The sequence below is a fragment of the Oryx dammah genome, unplaced genomic scaffold, assembly GCF_014754425.2.
Source record: "Oryx dammah isolate SB20612 unplaced genomic scaffold, SCBI_Odam_1.1 HiC_scaffold_15, whole genome shotgun sequence".
Taxonomy (NCBI): Eukaryota; Metazoa; Chordata; class Mammalia; order Artiodactyla; family Bovidae; genus Oryx; species Oryx dammah.
This window is the reverse complement of record NW_024070199.1, coordinates 4,615,373-4,639,577: the sequence shown is the minus strand read 5'-3', so window position 1 is coordinate 4,639,577 and position 24,205 is coordinate 4,615,373. Positions and strand designations below refer to the sequence as shown.

General features: G+C 38.8%; 1 protein-coding gene across 1 annotated transcript in view; it reads left to right on the top strand.

Annotated features, from left to right (window-relative positions):
* NAALAD2 (N-acetylated alpha-linked acidic dipeptidase 2) overlaps positions 1-24,002 on the top strand; it is a 51,041-nt gene extending 27,039 nt beyond the window's left edge. The window contains exons 9-20 of the mRNA XM_040256512.1: positions 241-326; positions 760-879; positions 984-1,066; positions 5,911-5,974; positions 7,458-7,525; positions 8,129-8,220; positions 9,847-9,937; positions 11,910-12,174; positions 14,581-14,662; positions 15,846-15,938; positions 22,621-22,821; positions 22,928-24,002. Coding sequence (XP_040112446.1) covers positions 241-326; positions 760-879; positions 984-1,066; positions 5,911-5,974; positions 7,458-7,525; positions 8,129-8,220; positions 9,847-9,937; positions 11,910-12,174; positions 14,581-14,662; positions 15,846-15,938; positions 22,621-22,813 — 1,237 coding nt within the window. The 3' untranslated portion in view covers positions 22,814-22,821; positions 22,928-24,002. The remainder of the gene's footprint in view (positions 1-240; positions 327-759; positions 880-983; positions 1,067-5,910; positions 5,975-7,457; positions 7,526-8,128; positions 8,221-9,846; positions 9,938-11,909; positions 12,175-14,580; positions 14,663-15,845; positions 15,939-22,620; positions 22,822-22,927) is intronic.
* Positions 24,003-24,205: the final 203 nt, after the last annotated feature.

Sequence of the window (24,205 nt, the reverse complement as noted above, 5' to 3'; positions counted from 1 at the left end):
GTTTTTAAAATTTGAATTTAATGTACATGCTTCAGTACACGGGAGTAAGATGTCATGATATCTGCAACTTACTTGCAAATGGCTCAACAGTATTATAATTATTTGAGTTTGTGTGGTGGGTATTTGGGACGTTATTGCCCTGTTATACAATTGAGATTTCTTTCTTATAATAAAACAGTGGAAGAAAGCTGCTAGACATAATGCTCCATGTGAAGTAATTTGTCCCCTTTGAAATTCTAGGAAGGTTAGAATGCATGTTTATAATATCAATAAAATCACAAGGATTTACAATGTAATCGGAACTATCAGAGGATCTGTGGAACCTGGTAAGTTGATGGATTATTGTAGACGTTTGGCTTTACAAGATTGCAAGAAGATTTTAGTCCACAGCTAATTTTTTTCTGGCTGATGTGAAATGACTAACTTTGGAAGAAAAAAGTATAATTCTAAAAGAAGACTCTACATTATGGTGTTTATTTCTATGGGGAAACTCAAGAGGAAGTTTTTTTTTTTTTTTTTTTTTTCCTGATTAGAACATATTGTTAATATGCTTTATTTTTAGTGCAATTTTAGGTTCAGAATAAAATTGAGTACTAGGTACAGAGAGCTCACATGTAACCCCTGCTCCCCTCAAACCCCACATGTAACATATGTACTGTGGTGGTACATTTATTAGAGGAAGTTTAATTTAAAATCATAAGTTGTACTCTTTATAAATGTATTCAAAGTTGAAGTTCTTTTGAACACATTTTTTCCCAGACAGATATGTTATTCTGGGAGGTCATCGGGACTCCTGGGTATTTGGAGGCATTGACCCAACCAGTGGGGCTGCTACTTTGCAAGAAGTTGCCCAGAGTTTTGGGAAACTGCTCAGTAGTGGTAAGTAGTGTTTCTGTGGTAGGTGGTGACAAAAAGTGACCAACTGAAATTTCCTTTGCTTTTAGACAAATATACCTAGTTATGTGTGTTAACGATGATTACAGGCTGGAGACCAAGAAGAACTATCATTTTTGCCAGCTGGGATGCAGAAGAATTTGGACTTCTGGGTTCTACAGAATGGGCTGAGGTAAATAAGACAGAAGAGGTCTTGTTTTCTTGGCCAACAGGCAACAAATATTTATATCTCACAACTGAAGTGACTTAGCATGCATGCATGCATCGGAGAAGGAAATGGCAGCCCACTCCAGTGCTCTTGCCTGGAGAATCCCAGGGACGGGGGAGCCTGGTGGGCTGCCGGCTATGGGGTCGCACAGAGTCGGACACGACTGAAGCAACTTAACAGCAGCAGCAGCAGGATAGTCACAAATAGATTTCATTACCTAATATGGTTTTAATTTTGATAAATACTCAAGAGAATTTAGGAATTAGAGTTTGTTTTTACTTTCATAGCAGATTGGTAAAACAGAATATCCTCTTAATTACTGGACTGTGAACAAATTTATTATTGTCAAAATATTTTAGTTTGTATTTGATTTGTAAAACATCGGTATGTTCAGAAAGTAGTTAAAACTGGCAGGCTGTTTCTGACAAATGACTTAACTTATCTAAAAACTGATACAGATCCTTGGAGTTACTTTTTTCAAGTTGTTGAAGTTTCTTTGGATTTCTTCTAAGAAAACATAAGCTGTTCTATTATGGTGACTATATTATAATTTCACATTTATAGATTTGATACATAATTGTAAAAATGCGTTTATTTTACCATTCATGAAAGTGCCTGATTGTGGAGTATAAGATGATAATTTTGTAAATTGACTTATTTTTTGCTTCAGCTATGATTAATTCTGTCACTGACTCTTGATGATTTAAGTGTCTCTCCTAGGCTCCCCTCTGTCATCCTCTTCCCTTAGCCTCTCTGTCCAGTATCTCTAAGTTCTTAAATGTGCAAGGTAAGCTCAGAAGGCAAGTGTGCCGAAAACAATTTCCCTCATCATCCTCTACTTTATAAGTCCAGATTTTATAGAATTGCTTTAAAGCATGTCATGTATTTCTTGCCATCTGTTGTTTCCTTCTGACTCCTTTCCTCTTACTTTACTTTAAAATAATATGAATTAAATAAATACAGAAGTAAAATCACACACACACAGTTACTTGTATCACTTCTGCTTTGTTCCATTTATATTGGGAAGTTTTATTATTATGCTGATATTGTGAATATGCATTTTGGAATAGACTTAACTGTAAATGAATAATTTCTTAGGAATACATGCATGTACAAACATATATTTCTGTTCCTATAATTTCAGCAGCTTAAAATGAAGATAAAATAAATCTAAGATATAATATGCCTTGCATTATTTTAAATACATGTGGGTTAAAAGACAGTTTCAACACTGTTTCTAGTTTTCTGCCAGATTCTTGATCATATTCAACAGCATCCTTACCTTCTTAAATATAGTTTAGGAATCTTCTTTATTTCTACTGTAAGTCTGTTATAATGGGGACTGTGACTCGTTTATCTATAGCAGAGTCAGCTGTCACCTGACCTATGCGGGCAGCTACAGAGACAAGAATCCTCATTTGTGTAATAACCACTCACAGCTTTAAATGGTTTTATTGTGATGTATTCTTATATGGTAGCAAGCTAGAGAGAGTAGAGAAGTCTCAGCATATTCTCATATGTGTGTGACACCAGCCTTCCACTGCTTTATCTTATAGGGTAAGTGTGTCAGAGAGAGAGAGAGAAAGAATGTCTGGTTAGTCCTGTTGTCCATCCTCTCTCCCTCTAGTTTTTTTCTCTATTCTCTGCTTTTTTTTGTTCTTTTTCTTCATCATACCTTAAAAAAAGTTTTAGATAAATGGGAATTTTCAACTACTGACTTAAAATGATAAATTTACATGGGTATATCCAGTTTCAGTGGCTCTCACACTCCTATGTATGTAATGATTGCTAGAGATTCAGTTCAGTTCAGTCGCTCAGTCATGTCTGACTCTTTGTGACCCCATGGACTGCAGCACCCCAGGCCTCCCTGTCCATCACCAACACCCAGAGTCCACCCAAAGCCATGTCCATCGAGTTGGTGATGCCATCCAACCATCTCATCCTCTGTCGTCCCTTTCTCCTCCTACCTTCAATCTTTCCCAGCCTCAGTGTCTTTTCCAGTGAGTCAGTTCTTCACATCATTTGACCAAAGTATTGGAGCTTCAACTTCAGCATCAGTCCTTCCAATGAATATTCAAGACTGATTTCATTTAGAATGGACTGGTTGGATCTCCTTGCAGTCCAAGGACTCTCAAGAGTCTTCTCCAACACCACAGTTCAAAAGCTTCATTCTTTGGCGCTCAGCTTTCTTTATGGTCCATCTCTCACATCCATACATGATACTGGAAAAACCATAACTTTGACTAGACAGACCATTGTTAGCAAAGTGATATCTCTGTAATATGCTGCCTCGGTTGATGATAGCTTTACTTCCAAGGAGTAAGCGTCTTTTAATTTCATGGCTGCAGTGATTTTCAAGCCCAGAAAAATAAAGTCTGTCACTGTTTCCATTGTTTCTCCATCTATTTGCCATGAAGTGATGGGACCAGATGCCATGATCTTAGTTTTTTGAATGCTGAGTTTTAAGCCAGCTTTTTCAGTCTCCTCTTTCACTTTCATCAAGAGGCTCTTTAGTTCTTCTTCACTTTCTGCCATAAAGGTGGTGTCATCTGCATACCTGAGGTTATTGATATTTCTCCTGGCAATCTTGATTCCAGCTTGTGCTTCATCCAGCCTGACATTTTGCATGATGTACTCTACATATAAGTTAAATCAGCAGAGTGACAATGTACAGCCTTGACGTACTCCTTTCCCGATTTGGAAGAGTCTGTTTTTCCATGTCCAGTTCTAACTGTTTCTTTCTGACCTGCATACAGATTTCTCAGGCTTGGATTACTGTGATTTTGAATGGTTTACCTTGGAAATGAACAGAGATCATTCTGTCGTTTTTCAGATTGCACCCAAGAACTGCATTTCAGACTCTTGTTGACTGTGAGGGCTACTCCATTTCTTCTAAGGGACTCTTACCCACAGTAGTAGATGTAATGGCCATCTGAATTAAATTCTAGAGATACCTTTTTAAAATTATAGATTTCCAGGCCTTACTTTGAGCAATTGTTATTCAGTAGATCTGGGCTGGACCTGAAAATCTGTGAGGATTACCTTTTTATATTCCACTAATGGGGCTTCCCTCATAGCTCAGTTAGTAAAGAATCTCCCTACAATGCAGGAGTCCCTGGTTCGATTCCTGGTTTGGGAAGATCCTCTGGAGAAGGAAAGGCCACCCCCTCCAGTATTCTGGCCTGGAGATTTCCCCAGACTGTATAGTCCCTGGGATTGCAAAGAGTTGGACATGATTGAGTGATTTTCACTCACAGTTCAGTTCAGTTCAGTTCAGTCGCTCAGTCGTGTCTGACTCTTTGCAATCCCGTGAATTACAGCGCGCCAGGCCTCCCTGTCCATCACCAACTCCCAGAGTCCACCCAAACCTATATCCATTGAGTTGGTGATGCCACCCAACCATCTCATCCTCTGTCGTCCCCTTCTCCTCCTGCCCTCAATCTTTCCCAGCATCAGGGTCTTTTCAAATGAGTCAGCTCTTCGCATCAGGTGGCCAAAGTATTGGAGTTTCAGCTTCAACATCAGTCCTTCCAGTGAACACCCAGGACTGATCTCCTTTAGGATGGACTGGTTGGATCTCCTTGCAGTCCAAGGGACACTCAAGAGTCTTCTCCAACACCACAGTTCAAAAGCATCAATTCTTTGGAGCTCAGCTTTCTTTATAGTCTAACTCTCACATCCATACATGACCACTGGAAAAACCATAGCTTAGACTAGACAGACCTTTGTTGGCAAAGTAACGTCTCTGCTTTTAATATGTTGTCTAGGTAGGTCATAACTTTCCTTCCGAGGAGTAAGCGTCTTTTAGTTTCATGGCTGCAGTCACCATCTGCAGTGATTTTGGAGCCCAGAAAAATAAAGTTAGCCACTGTTTCCACTGTTTCCCCATCTACCTGCCATGAAGTGATGGGACCGGATGCCATGATCTTCATTTTCTGAATGTTGAGCTTTAAGCCAACTTTTTCACTCTCCTCCTTTACTTTCACCCAGAGGCTCTTTAGTTCTTCTTCACTGTCTGCCATAAGAGTGGTGTCATCTGCATATCTGAGGTTATTGATATTTTTCCTGGCAATCTTGATTCCAGCTTGTGTTTCTTCCAGCCCAGCGTTTCTCATGATGTACTCTGCATATAAGTTAAATAAGCAGGGTGACAATATACAGCCTTGACGTACTCCTTTTCGTATTTGGAACCAGTCTTGTTCCATGTCCAGTTCTAACTGTTGCTTCCTGACTTGCATACAGGTTTCTCAAGAGGCAGGTCAAGTGGTCTGGTATTCCCATCTCTTTTAGAATTTTCCACAGTTTATTGTGATCCACACAGTCAAAGGCTTTGGCATAGTCAATAAAGCAGAAATAGATGTTTTTCTGGCTTTTTTGATGATCCAGTGGATGTTGGCAATTTGATCTCTGGTTCCTCTGACTTTTCTAAAACTAGCTTGAACGTCTGGAAGTTCATGGTTCACGTCTTGTTGAAGCCTGGCTTGGAGAATTTTAAGCATTACTTACTAGTGTGTGAGATGAGTGCAATTGTGTGGTAGATTGAACATTCTTTGGCATTGCCTTTCTTTTATTCACTCTCAGGGCATGAAGGAACTGTACTCTCAAAATACTTTGGCCTCAGGGCTCACTGCTATTGCTATAAACAGTAACTAAGCATCATAATGCTTTTCTTGTTTTAAATGTATCAGTGTTGTCAACCAACCAGTTAACAGCATTTTCTCAGAAATTATTGTCAAAAACATTAATCTATTTTGTTTATATTCCCACAAAATGCTGTGAGTTAAGTAACAACTTTGCTTCAACTATAGGAGAATGTAAAAACACTCCAGGAGCGAAGCGTTGCTTATATCAATTCAGATTCATCTATAGAAGGTAAATTTTATTTTTGATTGTTATTATATAATAATAGTATACCATCATTTAAGTCTGTACATTCAGTTTGTAAACCAAGGTTCTCCTCTTCCTATGAGATACCTCAAGATCTTCATTTTCCATTTTACTAGAGAGAAAATCGTTATAATTCAAATGAATCATAACTAAATGATTGATCCTAATTTCTTTATGTTTCCATTTTACTAGAGAGAAAATCGTTATAATTCAAATGAATCATAACTAAATGATTGATCCTAATTTCTTTATGTTTCTTTATTTGCCTATTTTGAATTACTAGTATTTAGCAGCATTGATGGGAGGGGAGTTTGGGGGAGAATGGATAAATGTGTATGTATGGTTGATCGTGTTTGCTGTCCACCTGAATTATCACAACATTGTTACTTGGCTTTAAAATAAGTTTTTTTTTTAAAAGAATATTTTTTATTAAAAACACTATGTGTTTTGAAGATTATTTTAGAGGGTAGTTAAACTTTATATCGAATAACATTGAATTACTTGAGGTCCCAAAAAAAGGAAAAGAAAATCTCTGTTATGTCATTACCTTCTTCATGTGGAGATAGTAAAAGGATTGGACTAAAATATTTCAGAAGAAATATTTTACAGAATATTTTATACAGAAATACTTCCTGAATGTAATGAAACAGATTTGAAGGGAGCAAAATCTACACACTTCCTTTTGACTCTAGTATGTGACATTTGTATCTCTAGCCTTTGTATTATTATTTCTAGATAAATGTCAGAGCACACTTACTAGCTACTGGCATGGTCTGGTCTAATGTCTGCTGTATACGATTGTATTAAATGAATGAGGGAATTCCCTGGGGTGGTCCAGTGGTTAGGATGCCATGCTTACGCTGCTGTCGACCTGGGTTTGATCCCTGGTTGGGGAACTATGAATGAAGAGAATGAATGCTGTGGCCTTACCCCTTCCTTTGCCAAAGTCCCCCTAAGTGATACTGCCTTACTGAAGAACGACTCTCACTGTTACTGTGGGAACTGCCCCCTTAGCAAACTCCAGTGTCCTAAGTGGGTCCTGCAGCCTCTTTCGCCAATGAAGAAATTATTTCCTATTTTTGTTGTTGTTGTTGTTGTCTTAAATAATAGTCTTTATTTTTACACAAAGCACTGCAAAATGATGCAGTTCCCCAAGGGTGACTCGGAGCTAGAAATTCCATCCTGAGTGTGAAAGTGTTAGTCGCTCAGTCATGTCTGACTCTTTGCAACCCCATGGACTGTAGCCCACCAGTCTCCTCTCATGGAATTCTCCAGGCAAGAACACTGGAGTGGGTTGCTATTTCCTTCTCCATGTTTCCACCCTATTTTTAATTCTCTGGGAATGATGCGTTCAATCTGAAGTTTATAGTATCTTGTTTGTACTTGGAAAATAAAGTTAGACTTAAATATAGATTGGAGTTTCATTTGGAAGTATTAAAATACTTTATATGTCTTGTGTATTTTTCAGGTAATTACACTCTCAGAGTTGACTGTACACCCCTTCTTCATCAATTGGTGTATAAACTGACAAAAGAGGTATGTAATAGATGTGTCTTAATTTTTTCCGATGGACAGTAAATAACTCTTGTTTTCTAAATTGGTGATACTTAGAGTGGAGAAAGGAACAGAGGGTATATGTTTATAAGTATATGTTTAATGAGGGTAATAAAAAATGTGTGTGTATCCCTACATAAGTTCTTACAGTTCCCAACTAGAAACCTGAGGTCATGTAGCTTATTAAAACCCATTAAATTCCAACATTGTTTAAACACAGACTTTCTGAAATTAACTGCTCCTTTTCACCCCACCTGCCCTGCAAAACCAGGACTCATTGACAGTTTCAAGCTCAGTTCTTTAATGTCTGTCTGCTGTTCTAAGGCCTCATTGTAGATTGTCTTGGACAATCTCCTAAGTACATGGCCAGGTTACTAACTAGTACAAATTATAAATGAATAGGAGTTTGGGCTGGGATTTTTTTTTCCCCTGACATTTGCAAAAGCACATTTTTCTATAAAGAGTATAATGCACAAATGTTCATGTAGATAAAGGTAGAAGTTGATGTGAAATAACATGTGGTTAAATATTGGCAAAAATGTAATTGTTCTGTCTCTTTTCTTAGTATTTGACTTATCTTTTCAGATCTCCAGCCCTGATGATGGTTTTGAGAGTAAATCTCTGTTTGAAAGCTGGTTAGAAAAGGACCCTTCGTCAGAAAGCAAAACTTTGCCTAGGTAAATCATCTGCATGCACGTTTTCTGCTACAGGATCAGTTGAGTTCCCTTTTGCTCCTTGTTTCTCCAGACATGCAATTCTCAGATGTCTCAACGATTTGAGAATATTTTTGCAAATATTTAGTAAAAGATTATTAGGTATTACTTTGCATTCTTGTATACAATTACATTCAGGTATGTATTAAATAAGGGCTTCCCAGGTAGACACCCTGCCAAAGCAGGAGACACAAGAGATGCAGGTTTGATCTCTGAGTTGGGAAGATCCCCTAGGGGAGGAAACAGCAGCCCACTCCAGTATTCTTGCTTGGAAAATTCCATGGACAGAGGAGTCTGGCTAGCTACAGTCCATAGGGTCACAAAGAATCAGGTATGGCTGAGCACATGAATTATATGTATTAAATATATTAATAAATATAACTTCAAATGGTTATGATGAAGTAAAAAAATGATGGGTTATTTCTTTCTAAATTTATTAAGGTGTATTATCAGCAGTCACCAAGTTATGTCTTTACCTGTAGTTAGTTTAGAATTTATGTGAGAATTAATTTTTACTTCTCATTTATACAATAGCTGTCTTGCACTTATTTTGTATTTATATATTTTTTTTAACTGCTATGCTATTTCTAAAACCAGCTGTTGGTGACAATTTATACCAAATAAGCCTTGTGAGAGTTTAAATGTATCTTCATTATGTTTTATTTGCTTATTCAGAAATAAGAAAAACATGAAAGTAAAAGATTAAAAAACATTCCAAGGTCTCAATCTCAAAAACACATCTAATAGTTTAGAAGTATATAGTTAGGTGCTTAATGTCTACATAATTTTATATTCTGCTTTACTGACATCATTTTGAGTGAAAATCTTCTATGTCATTACATTATATAAATATATATGTATGTATATAGTGGCTTCTTAATTATATGCAAAGAAATATAATTAGATTTATTTCTGAAATATACTAGGGCACATTTAGAGTCTTCATGATCTTAAATGTAGACTTTCTCATGGCAGTTTTCATACTAGACCACAGTTCTCTGAGGGCAGAGATCATATCTTATTATTTGTTTTTCCCTCAAAAAATACCATGAATACTGAGGCCATAGTTACCAGGTTGCCAAATTTGGTGTCACTGCTCGACTCTGGTTATAGTCAGTATGGATTTATAGTTTTATCATTAGGTATAAACAGATGTAATAAGAAAGTTCTTTTTTTTCCACATTTTAATCAACTTTATTTTCTAAATTTTAAAATAAATTAAAGTTTATTTGTTATTATTTTAAAGAATAAAAAAATTTTCATTATTTAAAATCAGCATATCGTCAGGGTGTTGTTGTTGTTTAGTTGCTAAGTCTGGTCCGACTCTTTGCAACCCCGTGGACTGTAGCCCTCTAGGCCCCTCTGTCCATGATATTTTCCAGGCAAGAATGCTGGTTATGGGTTGCCATTTCCCACCGCAGGGGATCTTCATAGGAAAGTTTTCTTGAGGGTGGTATATGTTTTTTAATTTTTATAAATGTACCATGCAGTTCCTTGAAGTTGTTGGGACAGGATTCATTGTCCCATCTATTTATATTATCTATTTTTGCATTTATTTCTTCATGTGTGTGTGTTATATTTTACATTTAGAATCAGCAAGCTGGGATCTGGAAGTGATTTTGAAGCTTATTTTCAGAGACTTGGGATTGCTTCAGGAAGAGTCCGTTACACTAAGAATATGGTAAGCCATTTTCTTTGGGATTCTCCAGGCAAGAACAGTGGAGTGGGTTGCCATTTCCTTCTCCAATGCATGAAAGTGAAAAGTGAAAGTGAAGTTGCTCAGTCGTCTCCGACTCTTAGTGACCCCATGGACTGCAGCCCACCAGGCTCCTCCGTCCATGGGATTTTCCAGGCGAGAGTACTGGAGTGGGTTGCCATTGCCTTCTCCTTATTTTGGACATAGCACTTAATCCACATTCTTTTTGTTAGGAGTTCTGTCATTTAGTTGTTGGGCACCGGGCACTGTGCCCTGGGAAGAATGCCAGGGGTAGAGCTAGACTGCAGGTCCCACTGTAGATAGACTGGGGAATAATTTGTGTTATTTTGTGAATGTTCACTGCCAGGGTTATTCAGTGAAGTGGTAATTGACAGAGTAATGCCAGGTGCTTAGCTGGTTATCGCTGCCAAGAGGTTTGCATCCTTCTGATGCATGTGTTGTTGGAAAATTTAATTCTTTTCTGATCTGCCCCATTGCATGTCAAGCACATTGATGGTATGCAAGTATATGAGTTATGCAAACCTACACTATTTTTGTCTATGTTATAAGTTATGTCATAAGTCATTCTGAAGATTACATCAGTACACTTAGGTTTGTCAGAGATTTTACTAATTTTCTGATAAGTGCAATACACCAACATCATGCTTGTCTAGAATACATATCCCTTGCAAATTTGACTATCCAGAATACAACTAAGAACAGGGAAGTAAGCGAAAAGAGCTGCAGAATAACCCAAAATAAGGGCGTAAATTGGTATACTGCTACTCATTACACTTCATTCATAAGAGATGTACTTTTGGGAATTCCCATCAATCAGCCTCCATGCTTCCCCTGCAGGGTGCACAGGTTAGATCCTTGGTCAGGGAATAAAGATCCCACATGCCATGTGGCATAGCCAAAAATTTTCTTTTAAAAATCAAAAGACAAAAACAAAAACTCACCACACTATACACTTAACACTGATGAATGTTATTAAATTACACCTCATTAAAGCTCCCTTTAAAAAAAGAAAAGAGAGGCACTTTACCCTCTTTCAAAGCCTGTTCACTTTTATACTCTGTCATCATTCTGAACAAAGTGATCTGGTTTCTAAGACAATGCAGATTAAAAGCAGAATGTTAGGTAAATGGAAGGAGATAGATACAGGGATTCCTTTCAGTGATATTAAAAGCAGTAAGAATGATAGGTTTATATCAGAAAAGCAGATAGGTAAATTAACGTTACGAAAAGCAGATCTAAGTGGTCAAAACTATTTACATAGAGTACCACCCTGTAACAATTTGTTTATAATGATAATCCTTAATTTTGTAACAAACATTAGGTGGCATGTGGATATACATTGCTTGGGAATGCAGGCGAAGGGCTTAAATGTATAGCTGACCTTTAAACAACTCAGGAGACAGGGGTGTTAACCCCTGGAGAAGTTGAAAATCATGTGTAACTTTACATCTGGGATCCTGTCGTACTGTAGTACGTATTTATTGAAAAAAAAATCTGTGTATAAGTGAACCCCTGCAGTTCAAACCCATGTTGTTAAAGCGTCAGCTGAATAACCCTCCAGTTATTATCAATAACTGAGCTGCACAGAACCTTTCATTCTCAGTTGATAGATAATTTCTAACTGTGCTGATATTCAATTTGAGTATGTACTCCTTAGTTGTCAGCAAAGCTATGAGGAAAATTTTCAAGAAGCAGTATTTTGAATGAAGATTATATGAATTACTAAGTGAATAATGGTAAAATTTTAAGTTGGCGAACATTTCATGGTGAAGTCTTAGTGAATTAGCCTTAAGTTTTTCCTTCATTGTGATGAAAGTCAGGGTACCATATGGTTATGTTTTTTAATGGAAGCATTTTATAATTTCATAAAATATTATAATTTGAATATTTAATACTTTTCTGTACTTGATCCCTCCCCACCTTTTTTTTTCCCCAGAAAACAGATACTTACAGCAGCTATCCAATGTACCATACAATTTATGAGACATTTGAGTTGGTAGAGAAGTTTTATGACCCCACGTTTAAAAAGCAGCTTGCTGTGGCTCAGCTACGAGGAGCATTGGTTTATGAGCTTGCAGACGCTAAAGTCATTCCTTTCAATATTCAAGACTATGCAAAAACTTTGGGAAACTATGCAAGGAGTATCTATAATTCATCCAGGAAACATGAGCAAGCATGTAGAAGCCATGGAGTATCATTTGGTAAGAAATGGTTTGGCAGGTATTTTACAGTCATGAAGTTAGAGCTTTAAAATATCATCTCCTGTCGTCAGTGCATACAGTTTCATCCTAGAATTTATCCCCGCTTCATTTCCCCATCCTGACTTCTAGACAAAGAATTTTAAACACCTATTAAACAGTGCCATTTAGTTTGATATGTGTCAGATGAATCCATTGTGCTAAGTTTGCACTGCAAACACTGGGCTGATAAATATTTTCCCTATATTGCTGCCTTTAAAAAAGCTTTTATTGTTATAAGTACAATACTATTATAGTGTAACAATATTACAGAAAGATGGGGAAGTAGAGAAAGCCACAAATTCCACTACATATATGTATTATAATTACTACCATTATTATTACAGCATTTACCTATTAGTGTTTTCCTACATGGAGGATTTTTTTACATAGTTTTCAGCATTCCTTCCTTTTCTATCTTGCCTTTTTGTGGTTGCTGTTTCACACCAAGTCTCTCTTGCGAAGCAGTGATGAAATTTATTATAGCACAGCGTAGTGTAGGAGCGTTAAGCACTGTGTCTTGAAGTAGTTTCCTGGCTCAGATCCTGGCTTTAATATTTAGTCACTGTCAGACCTTGGGAAAGTTACTTAACACCTCTACTGTCCGTTTTATTGTGAATAAAATAGGAAAATATGTTTCCAAGATTGTTGTGGAGATTCAGTTGGTTGGTACATAGATAATCGTGACAGACAGTGTTCATAATGTTAGCTATTATTACTGTGTTATTGTAGCCATTCTCTTTTACTATTCTGTGAGTACATATTCTTTGTATATATCAAAGTTAACAAACACTTACTGAGTGTCTACTGTGTACCAACTGCTCTGTTATTTCCTGGAAGATAGAAAGAAGTTTAAGAAATAGTCATTGTCCTCACGGAGCTTATATTCTCATGGAGAAGGAGAAGACCAAACACAGGAGATAAGCTATTAGAGGGATACACGGAGAGTACTATAAGGGCCCTGAAAATGAGTACTGGATGGTCAGTAATGGCTTCTGAATATAATTACATAGCAATTAGTAATCTTCAGAAAGAGATTTAGCAGGAATACTAAGATCTAGAAATTGAAGCAAAGAAAAATTTAGAAAATGGTGCTTACATCCTTATGAGTGTACAGTCACTGCAGTGATGGGGAAAATGAAGAGACATGAGATGAAGAAATAAGCAGAGCCTGAAGGAGGATGGGAGTCCTATGGCTGCCCAGCATCTATTTCTCTTCGTAAACGCCCCACTTTCTTTCTGGTGAATTAGCCTTTACGAATTTTTATTATGTAGGGTCCAACTGAGAGACAGATTAAACAGTTGCAGCAGGAGGACTGTGTACAAAGTTGAGGGACAGATGGATGTACAGTTCTCCACATACTGTTTATCAGCTCGTTGCATTGTCTTACGTTCCTAAGACTCCACGAAAACTGCTCTTTCCAAAGGTTTCATTTACTTGTGCCACTAAATCCTAGGGACACGTTTTGATTTTTCTCTATTAATATTTTGACTTTTTGTGTTTCATTTGAAATTTAAAGTTTCTTCAACACTCTTTTCCCTTAGCTTTCATAATATCTACTATTAGATTGTTTGATTTGTACATAATATTAAAAGCAGCAACAATAATTGAAGGCCAAAAAAAGACCTTATTTCTTCTATTGAATGTACTTATACTGAATGCATTACTTCCAGCTTTGTAGTCTCACAGAGATCCCATGTCTGGAGCTGTAGTACTTTATCTGTAAAATGAATATTGAATCCCTGCATTATAGGATTCATGCAAGAAGCAAATCAATAATGTATGATAGTGTCCAGTTTAGAAAAGATGAAAAATGATGAACAGGTTGTTATTAAAAATATGATACACTTTCCTAATCCCTTTTCTTAGAAATTTTGGGAACTAAAGATTGATTAGACCAAACTGGACCCCAGTTCTCAGAGTTTAAATGTATCAGCTTGTCTGTCACAGGTTGCCTTAAATAAGATCTTAAATGTACTACTTAAAAACTAAAAATGACATTATTTTATTCTGTAATAATTATAGGAATGAAGCTCATTTATAGTGTCTGGCATACAGTTGTCCCAATAAATATGTATTGAAAGAATAAGTAAATGAATGCTGAGTTTCTGATAAATTGAGGAGTTTTTATGTCCTAGACTCTTGAAATTTATTATTTCCTTCAGAACCAATTTTGCCATTTTCAATTTTATACATTATTTCTTTGTTACAAGATATCCTAATACATTCCAAGGATCTGCAAGAAGACTCAGTAGAAAAATAGTTTCAGTACCTATTGAGCAAGCTAGCATGGGAATGGCGGGAAAGTGAAGCTGAAATATGAAGGACTGGTGCTTAATAATTTCGCCTCTATTCTTCTTTTTTTTAAGAGCCCTTATTTTCTGCTGTGAAAAACTTCTCGGAAGCCGCTTCAGATTTCCACAGAAGACTTTCACAAGTTGATCTGAATAAGTAAGTTTCAAATGTAAAGCTATCTACTGTTTTAAAAGCAATGTGGTTAGTGGAATGAACTGTGTGCCCTCATAGAAGCATTCAATTCAGAATCACTGCTACTCAGATTATGGTCTTCCTACCAGCAGCATCAGCCTCACCCGGGAGCTTGTTAGAAAGGCAGAATATCAGAGCTCGTGCCAGACCCGCTGAGTTAGAATTCTGCAGTAGACTCTCCAGGTAGTTGTATTCACATTAAAGTTTGAGGCACGTTGCTGTTGAAAGATAAAAAACTCATCCCATGGCGGGGGCTAAGGAGACATGTCTTTTGAAGTTTGCATGGTAAGAATTCTGACTGCTGCTGCTAATTCATAATTCTGCAGGTTTAAGTGCATTCGTAACCGATTTTACTACAGTCCCAAATAGTCCTGTGAACAGTGTAGAAATTCTTTCTTATACTTTTTTTTTGCATGTCCTTTAACCTCTTACCATTCGAAAGTTGAAAAATAATTTGAGTTATACTCAAAGCGTTATTCAAGCATAAACTGCATCACCTCACAGTTCATATCACTTTTCTTAATATTTTAAAAATTCATTCAAACAAGGTCTCCCACCTACCATCCAGGCAGAAAGCTGTGTCAGTGATTGTGAGGGGCCTTTCTCTCTCCCTGGGGTTGTAGGACAACCTAGGGAACTTGTGCAGAATCCCAAAAGATTAAGTTGGCAGATTCCAAGTGTGGAAGGGGCTCCCTACCCACAAGGTACAGCTGTCTCTCTCCCCACTTGGAGACTCCTGCAAACTACCTTCATTCTGTGTTGTTCAGCCTTTATTCTGCTACTTTGCTCCATGGTGGAACTGAATGACTTATCAAGAACAGCTTGGCAGTCCACGCTCTCTGTCTTTGCAGGGGTCCTGGCTCTCCTACAAAGAATTAAAAATGTCTTTCACTTCTTTCGGGAAAGTCTGTGGTCTTGAAAAAGAAATCAAACCATTTCCCAATCAGTCTCTTTGCCTATTATAAATAATAGAAAGATATGCCTGCTGTTATATGCAGCTTACCATATGAGCCTGGGTATTTAATATTCATTTTCTTAAAAGTCTATGATTTAGAAGTTTATTTTCCCCATGTCTTATCCTTGTTTAATAGTTTAAAATATGGCTTCATGGTAAGGGTTTTAATTATTTATTTTTTTATTCTGAAAGCCCCATAGCAGTGAGAATCATGAATGACCAGCTGATGTTTCTTGAAAGAGCATTCGTTGATCCTCTTGGTTTACCAGGGAGGCCATTCTATAGGTAAGGAGGCAACAGGTATTGCACTAAAGGACAGCAAGCATGTCACTCTGAGCCAAACCAGCATACCCGAGGTCTGCTCTAAACTACTGTGAGATGAGTGGAAAGTGGATATGTATACTGAAGGAAACACGGGTGAGATTATGCGGGTGGCGCTGGTGGTGAGGAACCTGCCTGCCGGTGCAGGTAGACGTAGGAGACGGGGGTTTGATCCCTGGGTCGGGAAGATCCCGTGGAGGAGGGCACGGCAGCCCACTCCAGTGTTCTTGCCTGGAGAATCCCATGGACAGAGGAGCCTGGTGGCTACAGTCTATAGCATCGCAAAGAGTTGGACACATCGGAAGTGACTTAGCGTGCATGCAAGACGGTATACTTTTTTTTTCATTTATTCCGCTGGGCTGGGTCTCAGTTCTGTCATGCAGGCCCTTTGTCTGTGCACACGGGCTTTCCAGTTGTGCCACACAGGCTCAGGAGCACGTGGGCGCTGTAGGCTTCATTGCTCCACAACACGTGGGCTGTTAGTTCCCCCACCATGGACTGAACTCCTGTCCCCTTCATGGCAAGGCTAATTCTTAACCACTGGGCCATCAGGGAAGTCCCATAATAGTGTAATCTATAATATCAGAAAAGTTAACTTCATATCCTGTATTGCTTTGCTACAGATATAAATGGCAAATGATAGTTGAAAAAGACTCTTTGTGACAAAATCTAAAAGAATCTTAAAGGGGATCTTATAGCTCATGTGGTTCAATTTTCTACATGAATCTTTTCTGTAGGATTTCAGGAAAGTGGTTATCCAGCTGCTGTTTGAATCTTCCAGTGATGGGAGACTTGCTACCACATGAGAAAGTTCATTCAATTACAAGAAAGATCTACTTAATAGAAAGTTTTCATCATAAAGATATATTTCCCCATAATTTTCTCCCTCTGACCTTGTACTGCTCTCCAAGTCAAGTAGAATAGTCTCGATCTATTTCCATATAGAATTTAGGGTTTCAGAAGATGGGTGCCATAGTTTCCCGTAAAGAATTGTACTTTTTTCTCAGTGTCTTGGCTGCTTGTGGATAGTCTCCAGTTTTTCAAAGTGCCTTTTAAGCTGTGGTTCCTTGGCAAAAATTAGAAAGGCCCTAGAGTCAGAAATCTATGTTCTAGTCCACTTGGCACATGTGTGATTTTACAGCAAATATCTAGGGCCTGCTCATCTGAATTAAGAGGGTGATAACAAGCTATTTTACAAGGCTGTTTATAGTCAAGTTACACAAACAAAAGGTAGCTCTACCTATTGTATTTCTTATAAATATTAGTAATTAGTGTTAACATTTAACTGATTATAATCCTAGGCCTTTAGAACCCATCTCTGCTAAATACCAAGTGTCAGCTGGGCAAATTACTTCTCCAAGACTCAGATTCCTCAGCGGTAGAAGGAGATTACTGTGCTTATACCCCATAGGCTTATAGATTTAATGCTTGCAGAAAATTTAGCTCAGAGAGGGATACACTGGGTACATAGTTGCTGTTTTTAGTTTGTGTGTTGCTGAAGCTAGCACAATAGTTGCGGTTTTTATAAAATCTTACATATTGTGAAGATAAATGTTTATTGATACAAATAAAATAGCAGCCATCAGTTAAGTATTTACATAAACCAAAGATTGAAAGCCAATTTATAGATTAATCTTTTTTTGCCTATGAGTCCATCTTTATATATATATTTTCAATTTATATGATTTATAAGCAGAATATCTCATTTTCAAATTCAGGCTGTATGGAGTTCCATAGAATAAAAAGGGGCAGTGCCTACACCTAGATGTTTCTGTTATTTCCTTCAGAGACAATCAGAGATGAGAGTTTGGTGTTAAATTTTGAATGCAGTTAAGTACACATTTGGTTGTTTATTTATTCATTTGTATTTACATAAATGGGACCATATATCACCTTGCAACTGCCTTTTTGGGTAACAATTTATCTTAGAGGTTTTTCTGTGTCAGTATATATAGTTTTAGCTATTCTCATCTGTTTCATTGTTTTCCATTATATGGCTTGCATGTGTAAATTTTTAGTCCTTATTGAGTTTTTAATTAATTTGTTTTTCCCCCAATTATTTACTGTTAGAAAAGTACTGCTATAAAATGTCCCCAAGACCTACTTGAACATTTAATATCTCTAGAATCAGTACCTGGGATTTCAGGGTCAAAAGGTTAAACATTTTAAATTTGATTAAGTAGCTGACAAACTGTCCTCCAATTTAAAATATATATTGGGACCTGTTCATTGAACATGAAGGCTGTATTCTAAAGTGAGGGAGAGGCAGTTCAAGACGGCAGGGTACGGCGATGCAGACCTCACCGCTCCCAGACACAGAATCGACAGCCACAGATGGAATGGTTTCCTCTGGGAAAAAAACAAAAATCCTGAAAACTAAGTGAGCAGGTCCTCCACGTCAGGCGAAGGAGAAGAAGGCCGTGTGGGTGTGAAAGGGGTAGAGGCGGCTACTGCCCAGTCTCACCACAAACCCCACTCCATTGTGTGGTTGTGGCAACCGACCGTCAGGAGGGAGCTCACAGACCCGGAGCTTCCCTCTGGGGAGCAAAGCTTCCCTCTGGCTCATTGTCCCCAAACGAGCCACCTGACCTGCGCCTGAGGGTGAGCCTCCCCGATATCTGGCCTTGAGAACCAACGAGGTTGCATCCATGAGACCAAAGGGATGCACAGAGGCTAGAAATGGCTCGGGCCAAAAGAACTCCGCTAGATCACCTGCCACCGGCCCCAGCACAGAAGCAGCCCTTGAGTATCCCCCGGATGCTATGTGAAAGAGGTTCATTTGTTGATCTTCAAGCACTGGCTCGAGGGACAGGGACCCTCTCTGGGGTGGAGGGTGGTCGGTACTCTGCTCTTCCTCTGCCTTGCTGAGGCTGTGGGCACCATCTTTCCCCTCTTCCTCCCCGAAGGCAATGGTCTTCATGCAGTCCCTCTGCTGAGCTCCAGAGTGCCAGTATCTCCAGAGGGAAGCTTTTATCTGCATGTGCTGATACTCTGGCTTCTGCATCTGGTGTCCTGGTTTTTCCAGCTGTCACCGGTAGACACTCCTTGATTGCCTGGCTCCAAGTTGGGAGGGTGAGGGGGGCTTGCATTCCTGAATCCTATAGGGCTGTAACAATTGGAGAGACAGTTCTTGCCAGAGAGCAGACTGATACACACCCCGGGTCTTTCTGAGGAAGAGGCTCCTTTGCCTGGCCAAGAGCTTCGGCCTGAACATCAGGGTTTCACTCCGACATGCTTCTAGAAGTCTGCAGGGCTGCCCTCAGGTAGTGAAGGCTGGTGGAAGCGCTCTCTGCTCCTCCTCTGCCTCACTCCAGCTTGACCCTCTCTCAGAAGGGAGCTTATACCCTTTTCTGGCCCTCCGATTTTTGAAGCTGCTACTGGAGACACCTCTACATTTTCTGACTCTGGTGACCAGAGGGAAGTATGCTTGCAACTCTCAAGGGGGTAGATAGGAAAAGAGAGGCAACAGACCCAGGGGCTGTATTCTGGGAAAGGAGGCCTATAATCCTGTAAGCACAGATCCAGGCTGAGGGGCAGGACTCTGATTCTACCCATGTAAGTGCTGGCTGTAAAGCAGAGACCCAGGAGGGCGGTGCTGTCTTCATGCTGTCTCTCTGCCATGGTCCAAGAAGCCAGCATCTCTCGGGGGAGCTCTTAGAGATGTCTGGTGCCTCAGCTTCTGTGGCTGCTGCCCGAGGGGTGCCCTGATCCCCTGGCTCTGGTGGCCAGACAGGATTGCTTTGCTTGGTCCCACAGGGTTATGATGATCTCAGAGTCAGTACATGGGAGGCTACCACCTGCAGTCACTGCACAGATGGCAGACTGAAACACAGCCCATCTTTCTGTAAAAGAAGCCTGTTGGCTTGTCTCAGAGCTTCATCCCAAGGCACGGGTTTTTAGGCTTCCCAGGTGGTACTAGTGGTAAAGAACTTGCCTGCCAGTGCAGGAGATGCAAGAGATGTGGGTTCAGTCTCTGGGTCAGGAAGATCCCTTGGAAGAGGGCACGGTAACCCAGTCCAAGATTCTTGCCTGGAGAATTCCGTGGACAGAGGGGCCTGGCGGGCTACAGTCCATAGTGTCATGAAGAGCTGGACATGACTGAAGTGACTTGGCACACATGCACCAAATAGAAAGCGTGGAGTTAAAAGAAAGAGTACGTTAATGCAGTTGAGAAATGCATTGGACAGGTTCACTAGCAGACTAGACGAAGCAGAAGAAACAGTGACTTGGAACACAGGCAGTGGAACTCACAGAGCAACAAAAAGTAAGAAGGGTTTTTTAAAAGTGATGACAGTGTCAATCTATGCCAAAACCAATACAGAATTGTAAAGTAAAAATTAAAAATAAATTAATTAATTAAAAAAAATAAAATAAAAAATAAAAGTGATGACAGTTGAAGGGACAACTCTGGGACAACATCAGGTGGAACAATGTGTGTCTTATAGAGGTTCCAGAAGGAACTGAAAACATCCCTAACCTGGGGAAGGAAACAGACATCCAGATCAGGAAACCCAGAGAGTGCGAATAAGATGAACTCAAAAGATACCCACCCTAAGACAAGCTGTAATTAACATGTCAAAAAAGGTGTTAACAGGAACAGTGGAACCCCCCTGGTGGTCCAGTGGTTAAAACTTCACGCTCCCTCTAGAGGGGCACGTGTTCATTCTCTCATCAGGGAGCTTAGATTCCACGTGCCATGGCAAGGCTGATTAAAGAGAAAAAAGTCTCAACAACCTAGATACAGAGGCAATATGTGTCAATATAACATAGCCCATCTATGACAAAACCACAGCTGCCTTTATGCTCAATGGTGAGAACCCCAAAGCATTTCCTTTAAGATCAGGAACAAAGCAAGTTTGCCCACTCTCACCATTTTTATTCAACGCAGTATTGGAAGTCCTGGCCATAGCAGTTTGGAAAAATAAACAAAGACATCCAAATCAGGAAGAAGTAACTCACTATTGCAGAAGAAAATCCTAATGATTCCACAAATAAACTGTTGGGTTGGCCAAAAAGTTCATTCAGGTTTTTCTGAAAGGTCTATGGAAAAACTCAAATGTACCTTTTGGCCAACCCAATATTAGAATAAATGAAATCTGTAAAGTTATAGGACACAAAATCCATGTACAGGAACCTATGGTGTTTCTATACACTGATGATAAGAAGAAAAATTAAGGAAACCCCTCATTTACAATTTTATCAGGTTTTCTTAATTCTTGAATCAATAATATTGTACAATACTCTCCCTCTACAGTTCTCCAGAAGATGGCATATGTACTAAGGAATACCTGTGACCTGTATCTCTAGTATCTCAGCTTATATGTAGGTCAGACTATTAATGTTTATAAACAGTTCAGCATGCATACTTGTTTCATTAAGGATGATCCACTTAAGGCCATGCTAAAATTCAAGAGCCAAAGCAATAAATCCTGATATACTCTGGGAAATCTAAATGATGTCATTATAAATGTCTTTGATCATTAAATCTTACAGAGAGTTCTATATTTTGTCATATAGTAGCTTTACATTCTGAAGCAGCTCTAGGGTTTGACTGTTAGGCCTAATTACTTTTTTTTAAAAAAAAAAAAAAAAAGAAGGGATCTGAAGCACTGCCCCTGGCCACCCGCAGCTGCCTTTAATTTACTTTGTCTGTGCTGGGTCATCATTGCTGAGAGCAGTCTTTCTCTGGTTGTGGCAAGGGGGGCCACTCTGGTCGTGGTGCCTGGGCTTATTGTGGTGGCCTCTCTCATTGTGGAGCATGGCCTCTGGGCTATGCAAGCTCAAGAGTGAGTGTGAGCTCAGCAGTTGTGGCACACGGGCTTGGTTGTCCCACAGCGTGTGGAGTCTTCCTGGACCAGGGCTAGAACCCATGTCCCCTAGGTTGACAGGTGGATTTCCTTAATTACTGGACCACCAGGGAAGTCTAGGCCTAATTCCAGATGAGAGTGATTAATCCAATATGTTCCTTTCTGCAAGGTAGAATTCCACGCAGTGGGGAGAGAAGTTTCTTGATCTCCTGAGCTACTTATGAGATGAAGTAGGAAATCAGGTGCAGACTTTCCTTCTAGATTGGAAATAAGTGTGTCTTTGTGGGCAACCCATATATAGCTGCTTTACCTTTGTGGAATGGGCTTCGTTATCCTTACTAATTATGATATTTTTGAAAAATAAGCTACTTTGCTTGTTGCTTTATAATTCTGAAGAGTATTGGGAATAACTGTTGTGGAATCTCTAAAAAAGGCAACACAAATGTAATTATTTTTTAATCTCTTATTTTAAAATATCCATAAATTATCCATGCTCTATGGATGTTTGTGGATGTCTAGGCAGTTAGACAACTAATGCCTGTAACTTGCAGGAAAATATCTGCTTATTTCCAGCTGCTTGGGTTGATAACATGATATGATTTGCTAGACACATCTTATCAACTCCTTTTTTTGCTTAAAATTATACCATTGTCTAAGTGTCTCACATCGACAACATAAGGTTTTACTTTGGAGTAACAAAAGTAGATATCAGGAGGAGACACAATATTTCATTATGAATGCGATCTAACAAAGATACCACAAAAGAGAAAGGAAAAGCATGTGAAATGTAATGTGTGAGGACTCTTTAGCTCAGCCTGTTCTCTGTTTTTTCCTGCTAGGCACATCATCTTTGCTCCAAGCAGCCACAACAAATATGCTGGTGAATCATTTCCTGGCATCTTTGATGCTATGTTTGATATTGAAAATAAAGCAGATCCTCGTTCAGCCTGGAAAGAAGTGAAGAAACACATTTCTATTGCAGCCTTTACAATCCAAGCAGCGGCAGGGACTCTGAAAGAATTCTTACAGTAAAGTCTCAGGTAACTGGCTGCCATTAAAAGTCTGAGGATAAAATCCATCTTTCTGAGAACACATGAAGCCAGAGTATGCGAAAATTTTGCTTTTCATGTCATGTTTTGACTTTAGACTTCCAGCTTGTTCATCTGTAAAGAGATGTTTGGCTCTGAAAATTTAAAACTTCATCGTCAAAGTGCTAATCCAATAAAACAAACCAAAGAACTTCATCATTTGTAGTAGAATAGAGTAAGAAATGGCAACCCACCCCAGTATTCCTCCCTGGAAAGTACCATGGACAGGGAAGCCTGGCTGGCTACAGTCCAAGGACATGACTGAGCACGGACATGCATGCATATGGAGAAAGAGATAACGTAAATGAAAATTGCCCAAAATAAAATATGGCAAGGAACTTAAACCTTCATACATTGTTGGCTAGAATGTAAAGTTCAACCACTTCAGAAAACAGTCTGGCACTTTTTTATAAAGTTAAATATATACTTATAGCTCAAATTCTACTTCTAGGTATTTACTAAGGAAAAGTAAAAACGTGATCACCAAGACTCTTGACATGTTCATTGCAGCTTAATGTGCAAATAACTGTAAGGAAAGATTGAATGCAAAAGGAGAAGGGGACGACAGAGGATGAGACGTGCTGCGGTTCACGGGGTCGCAGAGTCGGGCACGACAGAGCGACTGAACTGAACTGAATGTAAATGTCCATCAATAGATGAATGAATAAACTGTTGAATGGACTCAGCAATAAAATGAAAGAATTGCCAGTCCACATAACATTATTGGCAGACTTTGTTGAGGGCAAGAAGCCAGATGCAAAAGAATGCTTAGTATGAGATTCTTCTTAATACACGAAGAAGCAAAGTGGTATTAGTTTCAAAATGGTATTAGAAATTAGATCAGTGATTGCATGGGTCAAGTAAGGGTCAGGGAGGTTTGTGGCACAGAGGGAAGTTTCTGGCATTATGGGAGTTTTCTCTATCATGATCTGGATGATGTTTGCACAGGTATACACATTTGTCAAACCTCATCAAATTGTCCACTTAAAATGTATAACAATGATACCTTAATACATGTTATTACCAAGAAACAAAATCTGACAAGCAAATTGGAATAGCTTAGTTTTCCATGTTTTCTCATAATTTTTAGTAAGTCAGTTATTGAAAAAAACATCGGAATTCTGCCTTTCTCTCTGCATTACCAGATCTAATAAATATCTTAAAATTTAGCAGAATACATCAATTTTTTCCCTAAAAGCAAAGTGATTGAATTGTCTTCTAGTTTGCTTTCTCTTTATCTTGACATTTAAAAATAAAATTATACAAATATGCATGTAATACTGATATATATGTATATGCTACTGCTAAGTCACTTCAGTCGTGTCTGACTCTGTGC